Source organism: Hypanus sabinus, chromosome 8, assembly GCF_030144855.1.
Source record: "Hypanus sabinus isolate sHypSab1 chromosome 8, sHypSab1.hap1, whole genome shotgun sequence".
Classification (NCBI taxonomy): domain Eukaryota; kingdom Metazoa; phylum Chordata; class Chondrichthyes; order Myliobatiformes; family Dasyatidae; genus Hypanus; species Hypanus sabinus.
The window spans coordinates 67,322,263-67,343,059 of record NC_082713.1 but is presented as its reverse complement, the minus strand read 5'-3'; the positions used below and the strand labels follow the sequence as shown (position 1 = coordinate 67,343,059).

The 20,797-nt window shown below is 39.2% G+C and overlaps 1 protein-coding gene across 4 annotated transcripts in view; it reads right to left on the bottom strand.

Moving 5' to 3' along the window:
* The window catches only part of diaph2 (diaphanous-related formin 2), a 615,614-nt gene that overhangs the window by 424,539 nt on the left and 170,278 nt on the right, over positions 1–20,797 (bottom strand). For all 4 annotated transcript variants that reach the window (XM_059977309.1, XM_059977314.1, XM_059977312.1 and 1 more), the window contains one exon: positions 15,623–15,762. In XM_059977309.1, coding sequence (XP_059833292.1) covers positions 15,623–15,762 — 140 coding nt within the window. The remainder of the gene's footprint in view (positions 1–15,622; positions 15,763–20,797) is intronic.

Genomic DNA, 20,797 nt, shown 5'->3' with positions numbered 1-20,797 from the left:
GCAAAAACTCATTTCAGGGAGATAGCACCCCCACCCCACCACACCCCCCCCCCCACCTCCGGTTGACCTCCAAGGGTTTTTGTTTAGTGATTTTGTTTAATCTGTAAACCAAGTTGGGTATATGCAGAAAATGTTACATTAAAATATGTGCTTATATTATATTATCATGGAGTTTTTTTTTATTCTATTACAACCTTAAGCAAGTCTACAGGGAGTTTGGCCTCATCACATAGGATAGTGGTCATCAACTCAACGATCGCAATCGACTGGTCGATCTTTGAGACTTTCCCAGCAGATCCCGAGAAAAAAAAAAGGAAAATAAATACACAAATACTATTGAAAGAATGTTCCTGGGTTGCGGGGTTTCAGTTCCATTCTTTCTGCCCAGTGCACATGCGTGTAGCTCCCCCGCCACGCACGACACAGTGTACTTCAGTGGTCCCCAACCACCGGGCCACAAGGAAACGACCTGAGTCAGCTGCACTTTTCCTCATTTCCTGTCACGCCCAGTGTTGAACTTGAATGCACGTGAGGTCATCAGTCGCTTAAAAGCAGTGACACCCTTGCGCGGCCGGCGGGAAGTATCGTTGCTACCGGCCTGGGGTGCGGACAGATGGGCGCTGCCTTTAAACCTGTTTATTACACCGAACGTCCGTGGGGAACCCGGTGCTAAAATATTCGCAGACAACCTAACTTAGGCTCAGGTTTTCGTAAGTAGCAGAGCAGCTACCTCGCTGCGATCTACTGAAGCAAACTTTTGTCAGCTGATAGATCCTACAAGGAGGGCTGACACGTGTCCTGTCGCACTCCTCGCTCACTCGGTTGTTCTCTTCGGACTGCGACCACCGCGGCTGCGGAATGGGGACCTCTGGCCCTGACCCTGTCCTCGCATCCCACCGATGACCAGCCGCACCTGACCAAGGCGTCTGGCGGCGGGCGGGCTTGAGGCTGGAGTTCAGGCCCGGAGGCTGTCTAATGAGGCATTGAAGCCCTCAAACTGCTTCAGTACCTTAAGTCCAAGCAACCTGCACTTAAAGACAAACACGTTTTTTCAGCGGAAAAAAACATGAGCAAGTGGGACAGAAGCTAAGTGCTGAGAGCCACGTAAACTTAACTGCGGAATAGACTGGACATAAGGAACCTGCTTCGAGTATCGCTGTATTCCGGTCGTGTTTAACACCCCCCCCCCCCCCCCCCCATCGGCTGGTCCACAAGAATATTGTCAATATTAAACTGGTCCACTGTGCAAAAAAGGATGAAAAGGATGGTGATCCCTTGTGTTCATACATTATTTCTACTTCCGGGTTGCAGGGTTTTACTTCCGGTCTTTTCTGCCCCGGTGCTCATGCGTGTAACTAATCGATTTGGGGTTGATCTTGCCTTTCACTATGGCCGAGGTAGAGGATCTTGGGCTTAAAAAGGTTGGTGACAACTAATGTAGGACATCAATAGAGTAACTTCTTAGCAGCTAGCCACTTAGTTTAAATAACGTTAGCTATGCTAATGAAAGGATGACACCTGTTAAACTCACCTGAACATGTCTTTTACAGTTGTTTAACCCACCATGGGTAACAGAAAAGTCACTTGCAAACAGTGCAGCGAACAACACTGTCATTATTTTTGACTCCTATTAGGCAGGGGTACATTTTAGTGTAGTCAAGGGTGAAGTACGTTTTATATTTTCTATTTTTTGAACTCTCTGACATGGCACAGCAGGACACTAAACTGAACTGATGGACAATGAAAGCGAGAGAGGGGTTGACGATAAAACCTGCACACAGAGAAAACTGATAGGTCTACTTAGCACAAAGAGAGACCAATTAGGATGCTCCCCCTCGCTCTTTTTCCTCGCCCTCTCAAAAAAATTTTTCCTGCGATATTGTATATAATTTGTAGGCATCAGGGAGTTGCTATCAATATGAGGGAGACTCCCGGAACTTCCGGGAGAGGTGGGATGTCTGCAGTTTGATTAGCAATATCCATGGCTTGTGAAAACTCCATAAGCTGATTTCTGTAATTTGATAGATCACATGTTTAATCAGTTTACTATCTCTGATTAAACATTGTTTTCTACATCCATCATTTGATAACCTCAGGTGTTTTAAGAAAAAGCTGCAAGTTCAGCCATTGCAGAACATCCTATAAAGATGTCAAATGCAAAAAGAAGCAGAAAACATTTAGCCAAAATTCTGGAACACACATGTATTTCCTGTCAGTCTACATGTCTTTTTGTTAAAGATCAATTTACTGCATTTTAAAATGGAAGAAATTAATACTACTGAGCAGCATGGTAAGGGAACATAGAAGTTGCTCAAGGCATCAGAGTTCATTTCCAGTGGTATCTGTAAGGATTCTGTGTACGTCCTCTCATGGAATGTGTAGGTTTTCCCCGGATGCTCCAGTTTCCTCCCACAGTCCAAAGACATACCAGATAGGTTAAAAGCTCATTGTAAATTGTCCCAAGATTAGGTTACGACTAAACTGGAGTTCCTGGAGGTTCCTGCAGCTTGAAGGACCAGACGAGCCTATTCCACACTGTACTGCTAAATAAATAAAATAATTTCTTAACTTTATTCTTTTTAATTTGTTATTCACACACACTGACTCCCTCAGAAATATTACCAAAATTTAACTTATTTATTTTAGTAGCGAAATAAAACCAGAATATGTCAGAAATACTTAGAAGATCCCTGAGCTGAAACATTACCCCAATTTCTCTTTCCTCAGTTATTGGCAGACTTACTGAGTGTTCCCAATTTTTTATATAGTATAGATTTCTAGTACTGATAATTATTAGGCTATTTATAAATTAGATGTTGGACTATTAATCAAAAACATTTAACAAAATCTAATAGATGTTCAGCTTTTTCAACTGTAAGGCAAACATATTCGAACTAAAATAAAGATGGAAATGCTGAAAAAACACAGATCAGGGAGCATTCATGGAGATGGAAGTAGTCAACATTTGACATTCATAATCCTTTAATCAAAACACTGACCATTTTTCTCTTTCCCTCAATGTTGCTTAACCTGCAGAGTTCTTCCAGAATCTACGGGTTTTTGCTCCAATTAATTACTCAAGTTACTTGCCTAAGGAAATAGAGCTTCTGACTTGCCTTAGACACAGTGTGGTTTGAGTTGAATTTCAGGTCATAGCACTCCTTCCAATAACTCAGCAATGCCACAATCCTTGAATGTCAAGAGGCAAATGGTAAACATCATCTGTTTAGAGTTAGGCACAGGCTGGTGCCTGCATAGTACAAGTATTGCTTTCTATTTATCAACCTGTCCCTGAAAGCTATCATGATCTTGCTGCATGCAGGCATGCTCTGCTTCATTGTCCGAGTTCTATGTAACATCTTCAGCAACCTCACTTATCACTTAGTGATAAAAGAAAGGTCATGAAAAGGCCTGAGCCACTTGATGACTGTCTTCCTGTACTGAAGCCACCAGAGACATGGAATCTAGAGGAGGCAGACGAAGATGCCATGATGCACAAACCAGGAATGGAAAACAACACTGATACTAATACTGATTTTGAACTCTTTATACCAAGTGACCCTTATCTGATAACTCAACCTGATTTAAATGAGTTGGTCAGACAATTGGGTTTTTAAAAAGGAAAAAGCAGAATTATTAGGTTCAAGACTTCAAGGATAGAATCTGCTGTCACCAGGCACAAACATTTTTGTGAAGGATTTCAATATTTGAGACAAATGTTCCCAGAATAACTGATGCCAAGATTAAACAGTCATTTTTGTTTGTCCACAAATCAAACAGGTCATCAATGACAGGCAATTCTAAGAACTTCCAGTGGGACCAGAGAAAATCACATGGAAGAAATTCAAGGCTGTTGTTGAAAATTTTCTTGGTAACTACAGAGCACCAAAGTACATGCAGCTGGTTAACAACATGTCACTAGTGCAACATGTTACTAACGATTCATTTTCTGCATTCTCATTTAGACTTCTTCCCTGCAAATCTTGGCACTGTCAGTGATGAGCATGGTGAACAGTTTCACCAGAACACTGCAGTCATGGAGAATGGTATCAGGACAACTGGAATATCGTTGGACACTTAAACAAGAAGCCTCAGACACCGAGTACAAATGAAAATAATCAATCTATTTTAGTTCAGTTGAACTATTACAAAGCATCAGCACTGTTTTGCAATTAAATGCATTATATTCAATAGAAGTTAATTTCTTATTACTCCAAATTCCTATGTGATTCAAGTAGTCTGAAATTATATTTATATCCAGCTTCAAGCAGTCTATCATAACTAAAGATAAAAATATGAGGAAGCAACACTTCTGGAAAAAATTGCTGTCCAGTGTAATTAGTCTTCCATACTTACGCCAGGACTAGCCAGTGCTGATATATGGTTTTTAGTCTATAACTACAAATTCAGGTTAACATCCAGGAAGAGAGAAAACCTAAACCTGTTGAGTTTTTCCCATATGCCCTTTTATTTCAAAATTCAGCAATTAATGTGTCTGTAACTCAGTTCCAATATTGTTTTCATTCTTTCTCCTGTTCTTCTATTTACACATTCTTCATAGAGATCAACTGAAATTATTGGGCTATCCTAAGTTGACAGCAACATGCACTGTTTGTATTGTCTTAGTCTCCACTCTACAATAGAGATTGCCTTTGTTCCTCCACTCCTCACTTTTTATACAACATGCATGTCTTAAAACTTTAGAGATGTTAAAAATATAACTGCCTAAGACGCTAATCATGCATCCTTGAGGTGCACCTGCATTGATTGTGAAGACCCTCCTTCAGCAGGTTTTCAGTACCCTACTAGTTTGATCTTTGGGACTTGACAACTTGTAAGGGTTCACCCTCTTGAAGGATGTTCTGACCTCTGCCTCAGAGACAGAGCTCACAGGGTTGCCAGAAGCTGTGTGGGTTCGCACAAAAGCTATGAGTATTGGAAGCTGATTTAAAGGTGCTAATGGGGACTATTTAAGGGGAGAGAGGAAAGGTAGATGGTTGGTAAATCTGTTAATTATTGCCACATGTACTGAGATACAGTGGAAAAACTTGCCTTCTAGCACATCCATGCACATCAATCCATTGAATCAAAGATCAAAAAAAGTTCAAAGTAAAATTCACGATCAAAAGACATACGTGTCACCACATACAACCTGAGATTCTTTTTCTGCAGGTAAATTTAGTCAATTTATAGAACAGTAACTGTAAACAGGAGCAATGAACAAACTGCACATGCAAATATAAACAAATACCAATAAATAATGAGCATGAAATAACAAGGTAAAGAGCCCTTAAAGCGAAACCACCAATATGCGAACACCATAAGTATAATGAGTGCAGTTATCCCCTTTCACTCAGAGCTTGATGGTTGAGGGGTAGTAACTGTTTTTAAGCTTGGTGGTGAGAGTCCTGAGGCTCTTATACCTTCTACCTGATGGCAGCAGTAAGAGGAGAGCATGGCCTGAGTGGCAGGGGATCTCTAATTATGCTTGCTGCTTTCCTATGACAGCATTTCATGAAGATGTGTTCACTGATTGGGAGAGCTTTAGCTGTCATGTACTAGTCTGAATTTTCATTTAAATGCATTGGTGTTTCCATACCAGGCAGTGATGTAGCCAATGAATATACTCTTCACTACACATCTGTAGAAGTCTGTAAAAGTTCTGTATTTCATGCAGAATCTCTGCAGACTCCTAAGTAGAGGCACTGCCATGCTTTCTTCACAACTGTTCTTGTCCTCTGATATAACAACACCCAGGAATTTAAAGTTTCTAACCCTCTGATCCTCAAATGAGAACTGGCTCATGGACCTCCGGTTTCCCTCTCCTTTAGTATGTAATTTAGTATGTAGTATGTCCCTTAATCTTGCTGACATTGAATGAAAGGTTGTTATGACACCACTCAACCAAATTTTCAATCTCCCTCCTGTATGCTGATTCATCACCACCTTTGATACAGCCCACTACAGTGATATCATCAACAAACATAAATATGGCAGTGGAGCTGTACTTAGCCACACTGTCATAGGTGTAAAGCAGGTACTACACAGACAGCCTTGTGGTTCATCTGTGTTGATGGAAATCGTGAAGGAGATTTTGGTACCAATCCAAACTGACTGGAGTCAACAAGTACCAAAATCCAGGATCCAAATGCACAAGGAGGTATGGCAGCTAAGGTCTTGGAGCTTATTAATTAGCTTTGAGGGTTTGATGGTATTGAATTTTGAGCTCTGGTTGATAAAGGGTATCCCGATGTATGCATCTTTGCTGTCCAGATGTCCCAGGAGTGAAAAGCCAATGAGATCGCATTTACTGTGAACCTATTGCTCCAGTAGGCAAATTGGAGTGAATCCAAGTTGACTCTCAGACAGGAGCTAATATGCTTTATCAACAACCAAAACACTTAGCCACTGTGGATGCAAATATAACTGGGCAATAATCATTAAACAGGTCACCATTCTCTTATTGTGCATCAGTACAATTGAAGCCTGCTTGAAGCAGGTGGGTACCACACACTGTTGAAGCAAGAGGGTGGAGATCTCGGTTTGTTCAGCTCAGTTAACCCTTCCATGTCTCAATTGAGAACCCTTCATTGTACACGATTAGCAATGAAACAGCAGTTCAATGGAAACAATGGAGCAGAATTTAATCAGTACAATTGTACACTGAAGAAAATAATACTTGTAAAAATTAAGCATGCTTTAAAACCCATTGCACATCCCTACTGTTATCAATATGTAATTAAGCTGAGATTATAATTTCCAACTCTAAACACTTCTGCAACACATGAGACACTGGAGGAACTCAGAGGTCATGCAGCATCTATGAAAGGAATTGGACAGCTTTCACCTCACGTCAAGACTTTATCTAGACTTTTGGAATTGAATCCAGGTCAAGGATATCAACCCAAAGCATCAACCATCCATTTCCCTCCATAGATGCTGCCTGACATGCTGAGTTCCTTCAGTCTTTTACTGTGTTGCTCCAGATTCCAGCATCTGCAGACTCTTGTGTCTCTAAATACTTACAGTTAATCTTCATCCTCAATATTTTACAGAACTAAGCATTGAAAAGGTTCAAACATTAATCCAATAACTCAAAAACTGAAAATCCATACTAATGATTTTCTGGCTGTTAAAGACTGCCCGTTCCATTACATTCAACCAGCAGGAATTCTTCATCTGTTTTAAGTAGTAAAACAGTAATACAGATCTGCCAGCAGGGGCAATGTAATACAGCATAAAACATTTTAGGGGCTGTCTTCATAAATCAATATTCACTATTGCTCACAATATACATTAATTTATTTATGACTTTCTTAATGACAAGAAATAACTATTTTCTGTGTAAATGTTCCCCCTAGTTTAACAATTACACAGGCTTGTTAGGTGGGCATTAAAATTTCCTCCAAAACTCAGTGTCATTATACAAGTACATAACTTACACTGATAAATGACATAATGCCATAGACAATGCTCCAAACTTTGATTAATGATGCTGAATAGGTGTATGACATCATTATTATCCAGCTGAACATAGAAAATGCTGGAGCAGCATACCTTCAACATTATTTTCCCCCTTACCATAGCTGTTGCTTAACCTGCTGAACAATCCCAGTAATTTTATTTTTATATCTCACTTCTACCATTTGCTGTTCTTTGATTTCATTATCTAATTGTACACTGACTATTTAACAGATGTTTCCTTAATTAAAAACCTAAATAACATACAAAAAGTTAAAATAAATTTTAGACATAAGAAACCTACTCAATGTAGTCTCACACAACCAAAATTGCTTTCTAGACAAACTACTAAGACATGAGAACAAATTATCACACTTTGAAGCACATAAAACTCTGCATGTCAAACCAATTACAGCATTTGAATTCTGCATAAACAACTTCCCATTCTATAATTGGTCCCCTTTGCAAATAAACCACCAAAATCTTGTATTCCATTCAGATTACAATGCCAGGTATTGGTAGGATTGTGGTTCTTATAGTTTCCAAGAATTAAGTTGAACTATTGTAGTCATGTGCAAGAATCACAAATACAAAATAAATTTTTCAAAATAAAAATAGTTGATTCACAGAGTAAAAAATCCTTTCTGATCAGTAAGGTCACAAAAAATATACCATTGACAATAGTAACTATTTCTAGTAAATTCAGAACATCTACAGTTCCGTGCTATACTGTGCTACCTCTGCCAGTACATTTAATTTTTCCACTTAGAGCAAAGGAAGAATTCCTGTTCAGTAATACACGATAGAAAGGATTTTAAATGCATCAATTTTGATCCATCCAGTAGGACGTTTTGGTATGGCCATTATCTGTGCAACATCGAGAATGAAGATTAATCACAAGATTGTTTGTTGCTGTTTATTTTGTGATGCACCATGCCAAAGCACAACTTGCTGCCAAAATTTCTGAGACTATGTGAATTTCACTTGCAAAGACTCCTACAATTACTGGTGTTGATTCATTCAAGGATAATCAAACTCAAGTTTAATTGAAATAAGAAAGATTTAAGGGTATGGAACAAAGCAGCAAGAATGGAATAAAAACTAAGGCATCCTTAAAAATATAAAGATGTAAATGATTCCTTTGGTTCACCAAACTCATCCCAACCATGAAGCACCTATTCACACTTCCCCTACATCAACACTAATTTCTTATTCCAACATGCTCATTAAGTGCCACAATCTATCATTCATCTACATATTCAGGGCAACTTATAACCTTTTATGGTCTTTATAACCTACGAAGCCATATGTCTTTGGCTTGTAGGAGGAAATCCACACAATTAAAAGACAAAATGAACAAACTCAGAGGGCAAAAGTCAAGATTGAGCCCTGGTGGCTGGACCTGTGAGGAGGTACTTCTATAAGCCAGTAGTTCCCAAACTTTTTTGGGTTCCCACCTCCTTGGATCCCAGAGAACATCCAGAGCAACCACCCACCCTCCCCTTTCCGGTCATTACATACAAACTATAAATAATTTTGATTTACAATGCATGCTGAAAGGAAATTCAAAGCAGTGATAAACAATTCCCAAAATTATTCATATCTATTTAAAGCTACAAATAAAATGTATTAAACTACAGTGAAAACAATTTTCAATGTTAAAGCTTTCATTACTTCATTGCCTTATCATTCAATGAGATGAACTGGCTTGGTTTAGTGATATTAGTTTCTCAACATCATGCTGAATGTTACTCAGGAGTCTCAGATCAAGCACTGTAACTTGTAGTCTGTTTTGTTGCTTTGAAAAGAAGTCGGGTGATTGCCCTGATACCCCACTCCACTAAACGATGTTGGAAAGGCAAATAAAGAACACCTTGACCTTTTGCACAGTGCAGGATAGATTCAGAGATTTCTTTCTGTAACCAAAGGTCTTGATATAATTTTATGAACCTCTGCTTCAGCTAAAAGTCATTTTGTACTGAAATGAGTTTTTCCCCATTCTTCCTGTTAATTCATCATTATAAGTGCTCAGGAATGGATTTATTACCCAATCTGTAATTTGGATCAAGAGAAGATCCTAAAATCTCATTGACAACTCTTTATACAACTCACCCAGGTGGGCACAGTATACTTAGAAGATCATAATCTGTTATTCTTTCTTTCTCTTCCCTTCTATCTCAGAGAGGCTCAGAAACTAGATAAGGTCAACAGCCAATATTGCATTTAAATAGGGTTAACTTGGACAGAAATGTGGAGACAATTGATTTGACTTTGCTCAGATTCATGTAATTTCCTTGCAAATGTAGGCTGATTTAATTAAACTTTGAATAATTCTGGCAAATAAGCAATGTCATGCTTAATAGTCTTGAGTTGATTACTGAATGAAGCATTTGAGTCTTCAAAGAATTATATCACCATTTCTAAAAGCACATAAAACCATGTGACTTCTATGTGCAGCAGCAACTATTCAATCTGTTTATTAATTTCAATACAAAGCTCCAAAATAGTCGAGAATCAAGAGCATGGGGCTTCATTATATTTACCTCTGTGATAATAGAATTTAATGATTTGTGCAGCTGATCACTTAGGTTTTTTTTGCAACAAGATATTATCTGTGAATTACACAGCAAATGGTAAATGTTAGGTACATCTTATTTTAAGAAAGTGATAACCCCATGGTGGTGTCCTGTCATTATAGTGCCCCACCTGTTGCACAAGCAAGAATGCACAAGAAAGAAAGCACAATGTCCTTCTCTTTGAAAAATTGTTCAACCTAAAAAATTGACTCCCATTTCATATGTTTCCAGTCGCCTTGCAATAACAACTCTTGAACCATGCTTTCATCTTATTAAGCAAACAAAACTAAGTAAGAATTTGCTGCCTGGCAAAGCTGGCTCATCTAACTGCAGAGCAAATCCTGTTCTCTTAAATATGTTCCACAATATGCTTTCCACATTCTCAGACTTTTCATCTATTCATCTTTGAACAAAGTTGTCACTGAGCAGAATCACAAATTCTTTGGTTTGGTGACTAATGCAAAACCACTCAGAACCTCCCTCACTGCTGGCAAAATCAGTTCTCTAATTTAGCAATGGGCAAGGTAACGTCATATGAAGCACACATACTGTCACTATTTTGTTGTGAAGTACTGACAAGCATGTTTTGACAACAACACACACAAAATGCTGGTGGAACACAGCAGGGCAGGCAGCATCAATAGGGAGAAGTGCTGTCAACGTTTTGTCCTGACAAAGGGTCTCGGCCCGAAACGTCGACAACGCTTCTTCCTACCGATGCTGCCTGGCCTGCTGTGTTCCACCAGCATTTTGTGTGTGTTGTTGTTTGAATTTCCAGCATCTGCAGATTTCCTCGTGTTTGCTCAAGCATGTTTTGAAGTGCTTTCTGCTTTAGAATATTTCCACAAAGTGACTGAAAGTAAGTCACGTTGTTGTTTGTTTTATCAGTGTATTTTCTTCAAATGTTCAAGAAGCCCGGATGGTTTCATTGCCCCATTTGAAAAAAAATATTGACTGCTGTTAGTTGCACGGTGCTGGTATAAATCCACATTTCAGATACTTGACTCTATGTTGTCTCCACTTCTTTTACATTTGATTTGCTTCTCTCATTTCATCATGGATTACAACCACAGTCAATACCTATCGTTTAAGTGCTGCGATAAATAAAGGGGAAAGTTATGACATCATCAAAGTTCAGGGCAAAATCTGAGGCTCTGCCTGAAGGCACGCAAAGTGGGGCACCGCTCAGTTCGGCTGTAGGCTAGAGAAATGTGGCACAACTATTCAAAAGGGTAGATTCTGAACTTTACCCCATTGACCATTATATCTAATTCACAAGAATTAAGTTACATCACTGTGTAATTAGTGTATGGAAATCATACTAGCTAACACAGGACTATAGTAGTGATCAGCATTAGTGCGCGATACCGGCCTAGAAATAATACAATTTCTTCAGTCCAGATTTCTAATGATATGCCAAATGTCACATTTCTTTTCAATAACTATAACACACTTCAAGCAAAGTCTAAGAGAACGTTATGTTAGCAAAAGATGAGGTGATTGCAAGATAATTGTAATCAATATTGAGGCACTGAGGATCAAATGCTTATAATAAGTAATTCATTTCTTAAATTAAACTTGTAATCCTTCAGAAGCTCCCCTTTCCACCAAGCACTCCATACCATCCCCTTCAGCTTTATCGTCCCCTTGGAAGCTCCCACCACCATCGGAGGGATGATATCGCTGACTTTGGGAACCACTATCATCATCTGTGACACCCACGTTCTTTTCAACTTGACATAATTTCAGGATGAAGTAACAGAAAGCCAATGAGGAAATGGACTTCAAAAAGGCAATTGTCAAAGCACTTCGGGATGTTCTGAAGCTAAGGTATGCCATCAGAGGCCTCACTGGGTCTCCAAAGCAGAGACCTTCAAATTTTCCCTGTGTTTATAGCTCACTGAAATTCAGACAACTGGCAAGGAGTCCAAAAAGATGAAATAAAGAAAGTCAGCATGCAAGTGCTAAAAGTAATTAAGGTTAATGGAGTAATCTATATCGTAAACATACAGAGTTTAAAAAAGTTGCAATATAAAATTGCTGGATGTTGGTGAAACTGCATTTGGAATATTATGTACAGTACTTGTATTTCTAACATGAAGTGAGGATTGAAATTTCATAGAATAAGAGACAATCTTATTGAAACAACATTCTGAAAGCGATTTATCATCTGCAAAGAGCATATTTCCTTGAGAGGGATTATATAGGTAGAATGAGCAGCCATTGCTACAGACTAATAGGTGTTTGAACAATTAACGAGTAAAGGTGTAGGAGGACAGCGCTAAAAGGAGGATAAAGAAAACTTCAGATCACTCATAATCCAGTTGAAAAGTACAATAGGCACAAAGGGCTAACTGGACTACACCTCTGTTTCGTATGTTCTTACATCCATTCTTTTCCTCAAAGTAATTCAGAACTATTGCAAAAGAGATTAGTCTGAATCTAACACTTCATTCAAAGAAATCATCTTCAATGGAACAGCACCAAACAATAATGCAGAAGGCTTCTCAGCCTAGTTTATATGCTCACCTCTGATGTGAGACTTCAGTCCATGACCTTGACCCACATGGCAGGAATGCTTCCTATCAGAATGACAGCTCACATTCAGAGTTAATTTTAAAATGTTCTGCTGGCAAATGCTTGCTTATGGCACATCAAATCTTTTCAAAATAAGAAGCTTTGATCAACCATTAATGGTCCATATGTGAAGAGCCATCATGCAACCAACTGAATTTTGGTTTGCATATTCTTTTGGCAGGATGCAGGCATTGCTGACAAGTCCAGCTTTACAGCTCACTACCAAATGTTTTTGAAAAGTCACATTCTTGACCTGGTGCAGAAAATACTGCCAAATCCTGGCTATTGACTACCAGAACTTAAGACTCAAGGACTTATTTATTTCCAAATCCTGATTGTATGTGAGTGTCCTTAATATTGAATCAGCATTTTTTTTTTCGTAATACATCAATAGTGCAAATAAAACTGAATACCGTGAACATCATTGGGAAAACCTTAAATATCAATGTATTTAACCCATCCTCATGATATAATGCCTTAACACAAAGAGACCAAAGCACACTGCCCACAAAACACATTTTTCAATTCACTTTTAGGACTGGACAATGCTAGCTAGGCACAATTTGTCATCCACCCTAAAATGCCCTGGAAAACATGTTGGTGAGCCAATACCTTTATCTATTACAATCTTTCTGCCTAATTGTATCCGATAGGGAACTCCAGGATTTAGCTACAGTGAAAATCAAGGACTGGTGATACATATTCAAGTCAGAATGCCGTGAGTCCTGGAGGAAGCTCGCAGGTGACAGTACTCTATACACCTGCTTCCCATGCCCTGCTTGGTTGTTAGGTTTACAAATCAGAAGGTCAAGTAACTGCAATCAATTACATATCATGTGCTGTTGATAGAAGAAATTAGTCAAGCAGGCGGCTGTGCCAATGACAAATTTCTTGGAAGTCACTGTCTCTACACTCATCAAGCAATAGGGAAGAACTCCATCATGCTTCCTTATTGTAGATGACAGGAAGTGTCTGATACATTGGCAAATGAGCACTTGCCTCATGATAGCCAGCTCCTGTCTGACCCTGTATTTTGAGCAACATGCACAAAATTCCAGATGAACTCACCAGTCAAGCAGCATCTATGGAGGGGAGTAAACAGTCCCGTATCAGGCCAAGGCCCTTCATCAGGCTTGGAAAGGAAGAGGGCAGGGAAGGAGTACAAGCTGGCTGGAGTACAGAGCGCAGGTGAGGAAATGGTGGGTGAGGGAGGGGTGATGAGGTAAGAAGCTGGGAAGAGATAGGTGGTGGAGATAAGGGCTAAAGAAGGAATCTAATAAGAAAAGACAGAGGACACGGAAAAAAAGGAAGGAGCACTGGCGCCAGAGGGAGTTGATAGGCAGGTGAAGAGAAGGAGTAAGAGGGAACCAGAATGGGGAATGGAAAAAGAGAGAAGGGAGAGGGAGAAGGAGAAGAAATTACCAAAAGTTAGAGAAATCAATGTTCATGCCATCAGATTGGAGGTTACCCAGTCACAATATGAGGCTGCATGGTAGCGTAGCAGTTAACGCTTTACTTTACAGCGCCAACTTTCACTGATTGGGGTTCAATTCCCACCAATGCCCGTAAGCAGCTTGAAAATTCTCCTGGTGACCACGTGGATTTCCTCCAAGTGCTCCAGTAGTTTTCCACATTCCAAAGATGTACACATAGGGTTAGTGAGCTGTGAGCATGTTATGTTGGAGCTGGAAGTGTGGTGTTGTTTGTGGGCTGCCCAGCACAATTCTTGCTGATTTGATATGACACAAACGACGCATTTCACTGTATGTTCCTGTTTACCAGATTTAATAGCAAACTTCACAACTGATTTTCCACACACTTAGATGTCATTTTCTGCACATTAATTGCAACATCACTTTGTTATTTCTGGTGTATTCTCCAAAAACTCACCGTGTCCCAAGTGCAATTAGTTTAAAGATTTTTGTGAAAACCAAACCATATTTCCGAATTCAAACCCCTTCTCTTCGATGTTCCAATCAGTGCCATCACTGAGCAAAATAATAGTCAGATGCACAGACGTTAAATCTGATATTTAATACATGTAATTATTTAGTTTACCCTGGATCCTGACACAACCATAGAAGACTAAAGTATTTCAAATGAACTAAACTCTAGGCTCCAGATAACCATGGCTAGAATTACAAATTTGAATGTTAAAGAAAAGTTCAGTTTTTGCTGATCACTTGCACAAGCTTTCCACTACATACTAATTCAATGCTTTTCCTTTTCAAATTTCCACTCATGTTCCAGCACACCAAAAATTCACCTGAACCTACAGTTTCTGTTCACTGCAGTTTAAATTAGTTTCAGAGTTGGTTTACTTGTAAACACTATTTTAGTTGCTACTATTTATCTTCAATGTTTGTAATATCATTTTTATTTCCACCATCTCTCCTCAATTTTCTAATGGTTTAATTTTGTCTGTGCAAACTCAAGTATTCATTTTGCAAAATACTTCCACTCTGTTTATACCACAAAATTAAGTCAATTCCTTTAAAGTACGAACCTTTAAGTTCATAAAGGACTCTAAAGAATCCAGCACCTGCAAGTTACTTACGAGTCCTTGACACCATTCATTCTTTGTCACCAAGTGAAAATTCCGGAATACCTCACCCAAATACATTACAGGATTATAAACATGCTGCGGAAGGCAGCGTGTTTAAAGATACCAGCAAACCCACATCCCGTGGGAGGGTGGGGGGAGACAAAATCAGACAATTATTTCTATGTACATCACATAAATAAAAACTTAAGTTCAAAAATGCCACTTAAGTTTTTCCTAAGCAGGTTGATCATATTGTAATTTTTCATGGCAGCAATTATAACATTTCTATCTGCTGCTCCTTAGAGATGTTAAAAGTCAACAAAGCTCTTTTGCTACAAAATCTATTCCATGTAGTTGTTAATGGGCAGCTATACTGAGTCAGCTGTGTAATGCTTCCATGAATCTCTCAAGCTAGGCAGAGCATTGATTTAAATTTAACTCCAAACACAGAAGCTCTACTCACCTAACAGGATTGCTGGTCAAAGAAACTCTTAGTGATTCTAGGCAGTTAAGTAGCTTATCATCGGTAATTCCCGAACGTAATTCATGAACATATTCTTGGGATGACAGAGTACTTTCATGCTTGCTGTTCTTCAGTCCACCCTGTATTAAAAATTAGAAAACAATTGTTCACAAAGTACAGAACATAGCTACAAAGAAAACAGTACATAACAATTAGTATGGATCTCAATTACTGTGTGTGTGTGTGTGTGCGCGCGCGCGTCTGTGTGTGCGTGTGCGTGCGTCTGTGTGTGTAAAAATCAGTGCTACCAAAGTGAGATCTGAAGGAGTAATTGTAGAATAAAAATATTAAACCCTTGACATACTCAGCAGGTCAGCATTAACTGCTTGAGCAAACCAGAGTTAAATTCCCAGATATTGTTGAAAATTCAATCATCTTAAGTGCTAACTGTTTCACTCTCTTCTCTGATGCTCGCAGCATTTTGTTATTTCAGATTTGTAGCATCTGCTGTTTTTGCTTCACTTTGAAGAGTAACCAAGGATTACCGCAATACATTGCAAGATTATGGGTACTCAGAGCAGACTGAACTGTTGCTCCGAATTCAACCAGTCTAGCAGCAACTGCTGTTCAGTGCCCTTAGTATGAGGTCTAATTCTCAACCTGAGGCATAGTACTGGATGGTGGATAGTTACTGGCAAGGCCAGAAACTGACGAACATGCTGAGCCCTGAAGAGTCTACAAGACCAAGCTGAACATGGCAGAGCAGACTAAGGACCTAAAAGGACAGAAGGCTAGCTTTTTCCTTGCACTTGCTTGCTCATTACCACCTCAAATGGTCCATAAAAGACAGTCACTATATAGAGCAAGAGCAAGAATAGTGTGATTAACAACAACCAATAAAAGCAGCCAGTGGGCCAGTGTAAGAGTGGGGAGCTGAGGCTTCAGTGTGAAGAGCCAAAGTGGCTGAGGTTCTGGGAATGAGAAGAGCTCTAAAATTAAAAGGTTTCAATGAGAAGGCTCAGTGAGTTGCCCTGAAGGCATTTGTTTAGCTTTATTACATTTTCACTTTAGTAATTCGTTGGTAATTATTTTCTAGCTAAAGTTAAGGTTGTTGAAAGTAAATTCATTGTCTGTGATGTATTGCGGCATGCGATGACGTCACACCCAGTTTTGCCGCGTCTTTTGGGTAAATAACAGTTTGGAGAAACGGGAAGGCGGGGGCTTGTGTGTGCAGGATCAGCGCAAGAAAAGTTTCATTCTACGCACCAAGAAACATCATAGAAGCAATGCCGCAAGTTCATATGACAACTGATATGTTGAAGTAAAAACGTTAACGCTGATTCTGTTAAAAGTAAGACTGTTAATAAAGTTTATTTTCTTGTGCTTTTGAAAGCGTTGCTGGATAGTTTGTGTTGAAGTATATTTAAAGTTGTTGATGGCGTAGGTAGATTCTGACTGTATGTTGTACTTCAATGTAATATAGTTTGTTGTAGTTTTACTTTTACAAGTATTAATAATGTAAATATGATGCCAAGAAGGAAAAAAAATACTGTATATATTTTGTATTGTTTTATCAACAGTTTTCACCATATATTAATGTGGAAGAGTGAACAGTAAACTGTTAATCTTACTGAGATCCTGTCTTCATTGACTTCGGTTTAACTCGGTGTTTAGTTATGAGTTTCTACACCTGCATGAGAACACTACACTCAGGTAAGAACAGGCAAGGTTTTATTTTGGTGTTAATCGTTAGTCCTTGATTCAATGTAAGTAGAATGCACCTCCTGCAAAATGTGTATAGTCTTGCAATCTCCCTGATGACTATATTGTGGGAAGTGCATCCAGCTACAGCTCCTGGCAGACCAGATCAAGGAAATGGAGGTACAGAAGGATGTACTTAGGATTATCCAGGAGCTGAGATCATAGATGGGATTTTTACTGAGGTGGTCACCCAAGGTATAGGCTTAAGATAGACAGTTGGCCACTGGGAAAAGTAAGGGCAGTAGGCAGCCAGTGCAGTGCTCCCATGTAGCCATTTGTCTCATAAACAGGTGCATCTCCTTGGATAAAATTGAGGGGGATATTCTGTCAGGGGCTAGTAGCAGTAGTCAGACATCAGGCACTGTAACTAGCTCAGAAGCCCAGAGGGAAAAAATAGTCAAACGGGGCAATAATTATCGGAAACTCAATAGTAAGGGGTCAGACAGGAGATTCTGTGGCTGCTGAAAGGATGCCAGGGTCAAAGGATGTGTCTGAATGAGTGCAGAAAATTCCTCAAATGGAAGGACAAACAGCTAGAGGTCACTGTGTACATTGGTACATACAGCACAGGCAAAAACAAGGAATGAGGTCCAACAGAGAGTACAGAGTTAGGTAAGAAATTAAAATGCAGGAACGAGGGTAGCAAGTACTTCCAGTGCCACATGCAAGTGAGTCCAGAAATAGGAAGGTTGGCCAAAAGAATGGACGGCTGAAGAACTAGAGCAGGGGAAGGTTTCAGGTTTTTCAATCATTAGGATCTTTTCTGGAGTAGTGGTTACATATAGAAAAGCAGATTGCACTTAAACCAGAGGGGATCAATACCCTGGTGGGGAAACTTACTTCTGTCACCAGGAGAGTTTAAACTAGACTGGCAGGACAGGGTGTGGAATCTAAGAGAGCAAAGTCAATAAGACTGGGTTACGTGCAGAAAGCAAAGCATGTAGGCCTAGCAATCAGAATGGCTGTGTCTAAAGTAAATGGACAGATAAGGCTATGACTTTAGATTACCTATAAAGTTATGTGCATTAAAATAGATGCAAAGTGGGAGAACTGAGGATGTGGATTGCCTGTAAGACTTGAGATATTGTGGCAATAACAGAAACATGGCTTAGCAGAGCAAGACTAGCACCTCAATGTTCTGAGATAACGATGCTTTAGATGAGAAAGAGCAAGAGGTAGGAGTGGAGGGATTGCTGTCTTTTTGAGAAGGAGGGATCATCTACCAAGGCCAGAAAAATTATCCACTATTAAGTCTGCCTGGAATCAATATTACATCATATCTTTCATAAAACCTCCCCTCTGTCCTTTAAAGCAAACAATCACAGCCACTCCAATCTATCCTAAGGTGTCATTCCCTCATCCCAGGGACCATTCTCAAAAATTTTTCCCCAAACGCTCGACAATGACTCCACCTTTTTCCTCATATTGAAGTGATCAATACAGGAGACAAAGTCAGAGAATTAATCAGCACAACAACTCCTCCATGTTCACTTGAGTTAGTCTCACTTGCCTGTGTTTGGACCATCTCCCTCTAACCTTTCCCATCCAAGTACCTGTCTAAATGTCCTATGAATGTTATAACTACATTACTCAAACTGAGATCAAACTAGTTGTTTTTATATAAAGGTTCAGCATAACTTCTCTTATTTTATTCTCTTTCCCACTTGATAACCCCTGAATTGTGCATTACTTTCAATGACAAAAATCGAATGCTGGATGAACTCAACAAATCAATTAGTCCTGCTGAAATGTCTCTGCCCAAAATGTCAACTGTGCTCCTTTCCATAGATGCTGCCTGGCCCTCTGAGTTTCTTCAGCACTTTTGTTTCTGTTATTTGGATTACCAGCATCTTCAGATTTTCTCTTGTTTATGATTAGATCAATTCATATCTTTGGAGGCAAAACAAGAGATTTCAGGTCAATACCCAGAAATCGTTTCCTATCATTTCCAGTGATTTATGCAACCATACTCCCAGTTGCTTTTACTATAATCTCCTTTGCTTGATTCTGATTTTCATTTTCCTATCAAATGCCTAACTCAAAATTTCTCCATGTAAATCTACAGGTGCAAGATATCACTACCCTCTTTGCACTTTGCACTTCCTTCTGCCAATTTTTGTTACTCAGAAATTTAGAGATTATGACTTACATTCATAATACCTGGCAGAGCCACCAACATTTGCCATCACATTGCTGAGTAAAATTTGTCCAATTTTGATATTGTCAATTACAAACTAAAAATACTTTCAAGAAGAAAAAAAAAATTAAAATAAATGGTGATGTACCCTGTTCACCTATTCTGATGATGAGAAATGTTAATGTGTCTAGACCTCCATTTATGACACAAATGAACAATATTGGAGATGTGAAATGCTCAACTAAACCAAGTACAGAGTAAGCAGTAAATGTTTTCCTGTATGTTAAATATGTTATAGGACTGAGAAAAATAAAATGTTACCTAGCATCAAATCTGACAAAACCAAAAACTACAGATCAATATAGATATTTAAAATATTTATGGAATTCCAGAAGTAAATTATTTCTGCAAAAAAAGTTGAAGAATTAATGTTGCGATGAATAAACTATTTCAGCAGGATATGCAAAAATATACTAATATTTTGCATGTCTATTATATACAATTAAACATAGAAATCTACAGCACATTACAGGCCCTTTGGCCCACAATATTGTGCCAACCATGCAACCTACACTAGAAACCTCCTCGAATTACCCTAGCGCATAGCTATCTATTTTTCTAAGCTCTGTGCCCGTATCAAAGAGGCTCTTAAAAGACTCTATTATATATGTGTCCACCACCGCCACCTACAGTGCATTCCACACAGCCACCGCTCTCTATGTGAAAAACTTATTCCTGACATCCCCTTGGTACATATTTCCAAGCACCTTTAAACTATGCCCCCTCATGTTAGTCATTTCAGCCCTGGGAAAAAGCCTCTGACATCCACACGATCAATGTCCCTCATCACCTTATACACTTCTATCAGGTCACCTCTCATCCTCCATCGCTCCAAGGAGAAAAGGCCAAGTTCACTCAACTGATTCGCATAAGATACGCCCTCCAAATCAGGCAACATCCTTGTAAATATCCTTAGTCCTCTCTCTATAGTATCCACATCCTTCCTGTAGTGAGGTGACCAGAAATGAACACAGTACTCCAAGGGGCATCTATCTAAGGTCTGACATAGCTGTAACATTACCTCATGGTTTTTGAACTTAATCCCACCATCGATGAATACCAATACACCATACACCTTCTTAACAACACTCAACCTGTGCAGCAGCTTTGAATGTCCTATGGACACAGACCCCAAGATCTTTCAGATCCTCCACACTGCCAAGAGTCTTAACATTATTATATTCTGCCATCATATTTGACCTACCAAAAAGAATCCG